This window comes from Arachis ipaensis, chromosome B05, assembly GCF_000816755.2.
Source record: "Arachis ipaensis cultivar K30076 chromosome B05, Araip1.1, whole genome shotgun sequence".
Classification (NCBI taxonomy): domain Eukaryota; kingdom Viridiplantae; phylum Streptophyta; class Magnoliopsida; order Fabales; family Fabaceae; genus Arachis; species Arachis ipaensis.
Window position 1 is genome coordinate 47,580,409 of NC_029789.2, and position 10,295 is coordinate 47,590,703.

The following is a 10,295-nucleotide window of genomic DNA, read 5'->3' on the forward strand; positions in this document are numbered from 1 at the left end:
GTGTGTTCTTAATGAAATTCTTGGTGGAACACCGAACTTAGCTTCCTACATTCACCCTTAAATTGTTTTGGTGTTCAACACCAAACTTAGCTCCTTGCAATACAACTACATTTACTTAACTCTTTTATTGAAACAGCTAGGAAAAGAAAAAAAACTACCTCTGGTTGGGTTGCCTCCCAACAAGCGCTTGTTTATCGTCGTTAGCTTGACGTCCTTCATCTTTGTTCATCCCAGCTCCTGAATGCTCTTTTCTTTGTTCCACAATCCTCCCAGGTAATGTTTGGCTCTGTGACAATTAGCTGTGAATGTATCCTTTGTAGCTTCATTCAAAAGTTCAAGGCTTCCATATGGAGAAACCTTGGTTACCAGATAGGGTCCAGTCCATTTAGACTTGGGTTTCCCAGGAAAATTCTTGAGTCTAAAGTTGTATAATAACACATGTTGCCCTGGCTCAAATTCTTTTCTTGTGATCTTCTTGTCATGCCATTTCTTTGGTCTTTCCTTGTATATTCTGGCATTCTCATATGCTTCAAGTCTGAATTCTTCTAACTCATTGAGCTGCAACAATCTTTTCTCCCCTGCTGCTTGAGAGTCAAGGTTGAGGAGCTTAGTGGCCCAGAAAGCTTTATGTTCAAGCTCCACAGGAAGATGGCAGGCTTTACCATATACTAACTAGAAGGGAGACCTCCCAATAGGGGTTTTAATTGTTGTTCTGTATACCTAGAGTGCATCATCCAGTTTTCTTGCCCAGTCCTTTCTTGTTGACCCTACTGTTTTCTCCAAAATCTTCTTTAGCTCTCTGTTTGCAAGCTCAGCTTGGCCATTTGTCTGTGGGTGATAAGGTGTAGCCACCTTATGAGTCATTCCATATTTATGAAGGAGGGTGTTCAGGTGTTTGTTGCAAAAATGGCTCCCTCCATCACTTATAAGTCCCTTTGGTACTCCAAACCTAGTGAAGATATTTCTTCTGAGAAATTTCAAAACCACATTGGTATCACATGTAGTGGTGGCTATAGCCTCCACCCATTTTAAAACATATTCTACCGCCACCAAGATGTATTTGAATGTGTAGCAAGGAGAGAAAGGGCCCATGAAGTCAATTCCCCATATATCAAAGAGTTCCACTTCCAGAATAAACTTCTGAGGCATCTCATTCTTCCTTGTCAAGCCTCCTGTTCTTTGACATTCATTGCATTGGCTTACAAACTCTCTAGCATCCTTGAAGATAGAAGGCCAATAAAAAACACTTTGAAGGACTTTTGCAGCTGTCCTCTCAGCCCCAAAGTGACCACCATAGCTTGAGTTGTGAAAGTGCCATAATATGTCCTTCATTTCAACCTCTGGCACATATCTCCTAATCATTCTATCCGGGCATCTTTTGAATAGGAAGGGCTCATCCCACAAGAATAACTTAGCCTTATTTAGCATCTTCTTAACTTGCTTTGTAATTTTGTGGAATACTCCTTCCTGCTTTGTAGTTTGCCATGTCTGCGAACCAAGGAGCTTGTTGGACTTGGAGGAGGTATTCATCTGTAAACTTTTCATTCACTGGTTGATGTTCATCCTGGTTGATCTCTTGTGGTAGTCTTGACAGATGGTCTGCAACTTGGTTCTGACTTCCTTTTCTATCTCTCACTTCAATGTCAAATTCTTGTAGCAACAGCACCCACCTAATAGGCCTTGGCATGGAATCCTGTTTAGACATGAGATACTTGAGAGCAGCATGATCAGTATACACTACAACCTTTAAACCAATCAAGTATTGTCTAAATTTATCAAATGCATATACAATTGCCAAGAGTTCCTTTTCGGTGGTGGTATAATTTCTCTGTGTTTCATTCAACACCTTACTTGCATAGTATATAACATGATGCAGCTTATCTTTCTTTTGCCCCAATATAGCACCAATGGCAAATTCACTTGCATCACACATGAGTTCAAAAAGCAATTTCCAACCTAGGGGTGAGATGATTGGTGCTATAGTGAGTTTATTTTTTAGAGTTTCAAAGGCATGTTTACAGCTATCATCAAAGACAAAGGGATTGTCAACCACTAACAGGTTGCTTAGTGGTTTAGCTATTTTTGAAAAGTCTTTGATAAATCTCTTATAAAAACCAGCTTGCCCAAGAAAACTTCTCACTGCTTTTACATTGACTGGTACAGGAAGCTTTTCTATGATCTCTATCTTAGCTTTATCAACTTCTATAACTTTGCTTGAAATCTTATGCCCAAGAACTATCCCTTCAGGAACCATGAAATGGCATTTCTTCCAATTCAAGACCAGATTAGTTTCTTGGCATCTTTTCAAGACAAGTGTTAAATGATGCAAGCAGGTATCAAATGAATTGCCAAAGACAGAAAAATCATCCATGAAGACTTCTAAAAATTTTACTACCATGTCAGAAAATATAGAAAGCATACACCTTTGAAAGGTAGCAGGGGCATTGCACAGCCCAAAGGGCATCCTTCTGTAGGCAAAGACTCCGAATGGACATGTGAAGGAGGTCTTTTCTTGATCCTTGGGATCCACTACTATTTGATTGTACCCAGAGTACCCATCTAAGAAGCAATAGTAGGCATGGCCAACCAATCTTTCCAGCATCTGATCAACAAAAGGGAGAGGGAGGTGATCCTTCCTTGTGGCCTCATTCAGTCTTTTATAGTCAATGCACATTCTCTACCCTGTCACTGTCCTTGTGGGAATGAGTTCATTCTTCTCATTAAAGATGACAATCATGCCACCTTTTTTTGGCACCACTTGAACTGGACTTACCCAAGAGCTGTCAGAGATTGGGTATATGATTCTAGCATTCCACAACTTCATTACTCCTTTTTGAACCACTTTCTTCATGGTTGGGTTAAGCCTTCTTTGCGGCTGTACCACAGGTCTTGAGTCCTCTTCTAGCAAGATTTTATGCATACAAATTGTAGGGCTTATACCCTTGATGTCATCAATTGTCCATCCTAAAGCAGTCTTGTGAGTTATCAATACCTCAATCAGTTTGGTTTTATTTTGTGTGCTCAAAGATGAATTGATGATCACTGGAAGGCTATCCTCTTCACCAAGGTATGCATATTTGAGATGAGGAGGGAGGGGCTTCAACTCTTGCTTTGGCACCTCCTCTTTCTTGCCTTCAAAAGAGACTTCAGTCACTTGTTCTTCTAAGATACTTTGTTCTATTTCTATTTCTTCTTCTTGCTCCTCAAGAACGCTTATTTCAAGCACTTCCTCTAATTCTTCTATCATTTCCACCCTCATATGCTTTTTCTTCTTAGGGGGATATTGCATGGCCTTAAAGACATTGATGATCATTTGCTTATTGTGCACCCTGAGGGTCATCTCCCTTTTCTCCACATCAATGATAGCTCTTGCTATTGCTAAGAAAGGTCTACCCAAGATAATTGAAGTGTGTCTTTCTTCTTCCATGTCCAAAATGACAAAATCGGCAGAGAAGATGAACTCTTCCACCTTCACCAATAAGTTCTCCACAACTCTATTTGGTATTTTGAGTGATCTATCTGCCATTTGAAGTGACATTCTGGTGGGTTTGACTTCTTCTATTGCAAGCTTTTTAATTAGTGAGAGAGGCATCAAATTGATGCTGGAACCTAAATCACAGAGAGCTTTTTCCAAGGTCATATTGCCTACGGTGCATGATATGATGAAGCTCCCAGGATCTTTGAGTTTTGGTGGGAGACCCTTTTGGATTACTGCACTGCACTCTTGGGTCAAGACCACTGTCTCCTTTTCATTCTAGCTTCTCTTATTATTGATGAGCATTTTGAGGAATTTTGCATACAATGGCATTTGCTCTAGAGCTTCAGTAAGGGGGATGTTGATTTCCAGTTTCTTAAAAACCTCTAAAAACGTGGGAAATTGTTGATCCTTGAGCTCTCTTTGCAACCTTTGAGGATATGGCAGAGGGAGAATGTAAGGCTTCACCACCTTCCTCTATTCTTGTAGATGCTCCTCCATAACTTGCTTTCCCTTCCGTGGAGCTTGTGGCTCTTCCTCCTTCTTTTTGAGCTTCTCCTAGTCATGCTTGTCCTCCTCTACTTGCTTCTGGCTAGCATCCTTGTCATTCTCCAAATTTTTCTACTTCTGAGTTGAATTGCTTTGCATTCTTCTTTAGGATTTGGAATGGTATCACTTGGTAGTGCATTGGCTGGTCTTTCAGCAGCTGTTTGCTTGGACAATTGTCCAATATGTCTCTCCAGGTTTCTTAATAATGCTTCATGATTTTTGTTAGACAATTCTTGATGTTTTATCATCTTTTTCATCATCATCTCCAAATTGGAGATTCTTTAGGATTCTTGGGGTGGTTATGGCTGAGTATGGGATGTAGATGGTGAATGGAAGTTGTTTTGGTTAGTTGATGGGTTATTGGGTGGATAGAAGTTGGATTGGGGGTGATTTTTTTGTGGTTTTCTGTATGGATTTTGGTTAGGGGTTTGATGGTTTTGATGGTTTGTTTTTCGGCCATTGTTTTAATTGAAGTTTCTCTGCTAAGGCTGATGGTTCTGATTCTCTCCAGGATGGTTTCTCCAAGATGGATTATAGGTGTCTCCATAAAACTCATTTTTTCTAGCACCTTGATTGTGCATATATTGCACCTGTTCAGGCTGCTGCTCTTCATAATTTTCTTCTTATTGTCCCCACACCACCGGTGGTTGATGTGTAGTGCTCACTGCTGCAAGATGCACGCCATCCATCCTCTTTGACATCATTTCTATTTGCTGCTAGAGTTGCTGATGCATGAGTTTATTCTGAGCCAATATTGTGTCAACTCCTTCAAGCTCAAATAAACCTTTCTTTGGAGCTGCTTGTCTTTTAGAAGAGTAGAAATACTCAATGTTGGCTACCATGTCTATAAGATTATGTGCCTCTTGAGCAGTTTTCATCATTTGCAAGGATCCTCCTGAAGAATAATCCAAAGCTTTCCTTGAACTCAAGGACAAGCCTTCATAGAAATTTTGCAGATCCACCCACTCACTGAACATTCCCTCTGGACACCTTCTAATCAAAGCTTTATACCTCTTCCAGGCTTCATATAATGATTCTTCTTCTAGCTTCCTAAAGGTTTGCACATCAAGTTTTAGCTTAATGACTCCTTGAGGTGGATAGAATTTGGCTAGAAATTTGCTAACCAAATCATCCCAGTTGGTGATGCTTTCTTTAGGGAAGGTCTCTAGCCAATGTGTGACTTTGTCTCTCAGTGAGAATGGGAACAATAAAAGCTTGTAGATGTCAGGGTGGACTCCATTGGTTTTGACAGTGTCACAAATTCTTAAGAACACAGAGAGGTGTTGGTTTAGATCTTCAGTAGCACTTCCTCCATATTGACAATTGTTCTGAACCAAGGTAACCAATAGAGGCTTGAGTTTAAAATTATTAGCATGGACATTGGGGGTTAAGATACTGCTCCCACAATTCCTTGGGTTGGGGATAGTGTAAGAGGCTAAGACTCTTCTCTGAGGCTGGCCATTTTTATTGGCCATATCCTCAGGCGGATTGGGTAAGTTACCCTCTATTTCTTGATCTTCCTCTTCTGATTCTTCTTCTCCAATAACTCCCTTCCCTCTTGCTTCTCTTCTCAATCTCACAATAACTTAAATTGCATGAATAGTAAAGGGATTTGGGTGCTGGGAATCAAAACCGAAATGGAAAAGGTAATTGTAGTGCAATCAGAAACTCTAAGGTGATGAAATTCAAAGAAAGTGATTCATCAGGGATTGGAGATACTGTAATCCTTCTTGAATCAATTGCTTTCAACTCCTTTCTCAATCATTTGGTAGATTTATGGCAGATTGAAATTGATTAGATCCCAATTCCTTGGTAATTTAATCTCTCTAATGATAATCAATGTTGCCAATTCCTTAATCTAATTATCATGAGAAGAGGTTAAGTGCATTTCTCTCATCCATAAGCCACACTAACTCTCAAGATCTCAATTCCTCTAGAATGTTGTTGATCAATAGAGTAGTAAAGGATAGAGCTCCAAATCTAATGCAAGTGATTCCCCTTCCGAGGCTCACACAAGCATTCAATTGAATTCAACCTCCTTTCGGAGTGAAGAATCCGAAATCAAAACAGAAGATATCCAATAGCTACAAAAGTGAATTGAGAAGAAGAAGAATTTTATTAATTCATTGGAATTACAATAGAGCTCCTCCCCCTAATGAATTCGGGTTTAGTTCATCATTTCTCTAGTACCCAAACAGAAAAGAAAAATTGCAGAAAAAGAAATTAAAAGCAGATCTCCAAATTCTACAAAATTCCTAAAAAGAAGAACTAAAAGGAAAAATAAAGAGAAGGTAAAAAGATCCCCCCATTAAATTAAATTTTCTCCTATTTATACACTTTCTAATTTAGTCATCAAGTACTTGGAGTGGGCTTTTTGGCCTTTGATGAAGTGGGTCAGAGATGGGTACTTGATTGCAGCTTCCAGGGGAACGCAGCATTCTGAAATTGAGCGCAGCATTCATTCACCCACGCGTACGCTGATGTGTGGAAATTAGATTCCAACACAAAACTTACCGGCAAGTGTACCGGGTCGCATCAAGTAGTAATTACTCACATGAGTGAGGTCGATCCCACAGGGATTGATGGATTGAGCAATTTTAGTTAGGTGGATAGTTTAGTTAAGCAAACAGTTGATGATTTGAGTGAAACTTGAATAGCAGAAGCTAAATTGAATTAAAATAAAAGAGAGAGGGGAAATTGACAGAATCTAAAGTGCAGATAATGTAAATTGAGCTGAAACTTAAAGTGCAAGAAAGTTAAAGAGCTGAAACTTTGAGTGCAAGAAAGGTAAATGGCTGAATCTTAAAGTGCAAGAAAACTAAATGACTGAATCTAAATTGTTGAGAAACTTAAATTGTTTGAAGATTAAAGGGATTTGGGAGTTGGGATTCAGAATTTAACAGGAAAATGTAAAGTGCAATCAATCAGAGAAGAAGAAGATGAAGTAAAATTACAGAAGATCTAAACAGAAATGGAAAATTTCTTGAAGAAACAAAACAGAAGGAGAACTTAGCTTAATTGTGAAATCTAAAGAGAAATTGAAGATCGAAGAGGAGCAATGAGATTAGAAAGCAGATCTAGATCTCAATTACTCCTTTGATCAAACAGAAAAGAAAATGCAGAAGAAATGTTAATGAAAATGGCAAATGAAACTCAAATCCAATTCCTCAATTCTCAGAATTATGCAGAAGAAGAACAAAGATGAATTTCAGATCAACACTTGAAACAGAATTCCTTCAATCTCAATCCAAAATTTAAAGCAGAAAGTAGAGGTTACAGAAGAAAGTAAAATGAAAACTAGAGAGAAAGACTTAGATCCAATCTCAAGTTCAGAACTCTCAATGAAAACTAAAGTTAAAGAAAATGAAAATTGAGCTAAAAAGAAAGAGAAGGTCCTTTACAAATCAAACTAACTCCGATTTATACACTTTCTATTTTTGATTTTCAGAATCTGGAGTGGGATTTTCAAATTGGTGAAGAAGTGGATCCAAACTTCGCTTTTGATTGAAATTGGACCAAGGGCCACCTTCCAGTGGAGCGCTCAGTTAAGAAAGGTAACGCAGCACTCAATGGCTTTGTCCCAGGCTTGTGCCAACCTTCTTGGCATAGTGCTTAGTTAGGAAATCTAACGTAGTGCCACTTGCTTTGGAGTGAGGCTCCCACTTTCGAGCCGTGCAAGCTTCATTTGTGCCAATTCCCTTGCACTAATAGCGCTCAGTGAACTGAGTTAACTTAGCGCCCTTTTGATGCATGTGTGCGTGCTCCTCTTCGATCCCTGGTGAAGCCATTTTGGCCAATTTCCTTGTGCCAAGCCTTGTAGCGCTTCTCTTGGTCCCCATTTCGAACCTTGCTGCTCCCTTTGGTGTGTGTCGCGCCTTGATTTCCTTTTGGTTAGGCCACAAAAACGTTAACGAAGTTAACGTAGCGCTCCTTGTTTGAGTGCCTCCTTGTAGTGCTCAGTTACAAAACTCATCGCAGCACCATTGACCTTTGCTTGGCCTCTGCAACTAGCATTCAAAGAGTGAACGTTGGCGTTCAAAAAGAGAGTGCCACATCCTTGCTTTCTTGGTGTAGTATTTGGGTGCTCCGTTTGGTAATTGAGCACTGGCCCATGCCCCTTTGGTGAGCGCCACGCTTTAATGTCCTGGGTCACGCTTTTCAAAGAGTGGCCTAAGGTCCAAAGCATGCTCTAAGGTTCCTCTCTCCTTTTTTTTCATCATTTCTTCATCTACAATTAATCAAAACAACCAATCAAATCATCACCAAATTCACAAGATCTCTAAATTACTCATAAAATCAACTAATTCTAGGATGAATCCTATGATTTTGTGTCAAATAAATGATGGTTGATTAAATTGACATAACCATGCAAATCCACTCCAAATCACTAACTTATTATGCAAGAAAGTGCATAAAACCTAATGAAACAAGTGAAAAATTCTTGAAAAGCTAGCATAAGATGACTTGTCGTCATACGCGTCTCCTGCGCGTGCGCGTCCTTGCTCGCTGAATGCATCATCACGCGTACGCGTGCTTCACACCCATGTGTCCCCTTGCGTTTTTGCACATCGACGCGTACGCGTCACATACGCGTACGCGTCACATACGCGTACGCGTCATTACCATCTTCAGCCTCTATCATGCTTGCGCACACCATTCACGCGTGCGCGTCCCTGATAGCGTTCGTTAAATGAGTGCTACGTTCACGCCATAAATGCTACCCATGCTTGCGCGTCCTCTGCGCGTGCACGTGGGTGGCAAATTGTCAATTCCAAGCTTCCTCGCCACCCACGCGTTTGCGTGCTTCATCCCAGATGCTCCATCGACGCGTGCGCGTCACATATGCGTGCGCATCAGCTGCAAAACTTTAATCCCAAATTCAAATTTTGTCGCAGACGCTCATGTAGGTAACGTAGCGCTCTCTTTGCAAACGAGCGCCAATTACATCCACGCGTACGCGTGCACGTGGGTCTTCAAAAATCCTTCCCCGACGCGTAAGCATCCTGTACGCGTGCGTGTCGCTAGAGAGCGTGGCGTTCTTTATTTGAACGCAGCGTTACTCTGCACTGCCCCTCTTTCTCTCCATTTTTTTCACCTGAAATCAACCAAACATGCAATCAAAGTCTCACCAAAATCATAAGGTTTTGCATCATTCATAATAATTACTTAATTCTTGCATAAATCTCATGATTTTGTATAAAATTAATGATGTTTGATTGGATCAAGATAAACATGAAATTCCACTCCAATCACTTACTTATTGTGCAAGAAAGTGCATAAAACCTAATGAAACAAATGAAAAATGCTTGTGAAACTAGCATAAGATGACTTGTCATCAGCCACCGCCCAAAGAATTCGTAAATTATTATACAGAAATATTGTCACAAGGTTTGGGGTCCCATGCTCCATCACCACAGAAAATGGTGCTCAGTTCACCGACACAGGCTTTAGAAACCTGGTAGCCGATTTGAAAATCAAGCACCAGTTCACCTCTGTCTGTCACCCACAAGCCAATGGACAGGCGGAAGCCGCCAATAAAGTTATACTAGCTGGGTTAAAACGGAGATTACAGGACGCCAAGGGAATTTGGGCAGAAGAGCTCCCGCAAGTCCTATGGGCATACCAGACAACACCACATTTAACCACTAGAGAATCTCCATTTCGACTTGCTTACAGAATGAAGGCAATGATTCCCGTAGGGGTAGAAGAAGGATCTCCCAAAATGATCCCCTACAACGAAGAGACCAACCCCCCAAGCTCAAAGGGAAGAGCTCGACCTACTTCCAGAGGTCCGAGAAAGAGTTCATATTAGAGAGGAAGCCCTAAAGCGTCGAATGGCTCTGAGATATAAGCGGAAGGTAATCCAGTGAAGCTTCACCACCAATAATCTCATATTAATCTGAAATGATTTCAAAATAGGTCGGTCAGGAGAAGGGAAGCTAGCAGCTAACTGGAAAGGACCATACCGAGTAGCAGAAGTACTGGGAAAAGGTTACAACAAGGTGTCCGACCTCGAAGGGCGAGAGCTACCAAGGTCATGGCATGCCTATAACCTAATAAGGTACTATAGTTAGAAAAAAAAAGGTCTTAGGTCAAGGCGCACTCTTTTTCCTGAACAGGTTTTTTAATGAGGCGCCAGGCCGATATCTAAGAAATTGCCCGACCTCTAAGGGTAAGCACTTATATGTACATACTTATATTTATGTTTTTTTCTCATTATTATTCGAATAAAAGTCACCAACTCCCTAAAAAGTTTCCTACCAAGATGCAT

At 40.5% G+C, this 10,295-nt stretch overlaps 1 protein-coding gene across 1 annotated transcript; it reads right to left on the reverse strand.

Annotated features, from left to right (window-relative positions):
- LOC107640565 lies at positions 226–1,149 on the reverse strand. The gene is made up of 2 exons (XM_016344079.1): positions 772–1,149; positions 226–672 (listed from the first exon to the last, which is right to left on the reverse strand). Exons 1-2 carry the CDS (start codon positions 1,147–1,149, stop codon positions 226–228), a joined length of 825 nt encoding a protein of 274 aa, XP_016199565.1.

Excerpts from the sequence above, each read along its gene's own strand:
- LOC107640565 (XM_016344079.1), bottom strand. The coding sequence starts at position 1,149 with ATGCCTCAGAAGTTTATTCTGGAAGTGGAACTCTTTGATATATGGGGA. Across the intron at positions 673-771 it reads AGAAGATTTTGGAGAAAACA|TTAGTATATGGTAAAGCCTG; the intron begins GTAGGGTCAACA and ends TCTCCCTTCTAG.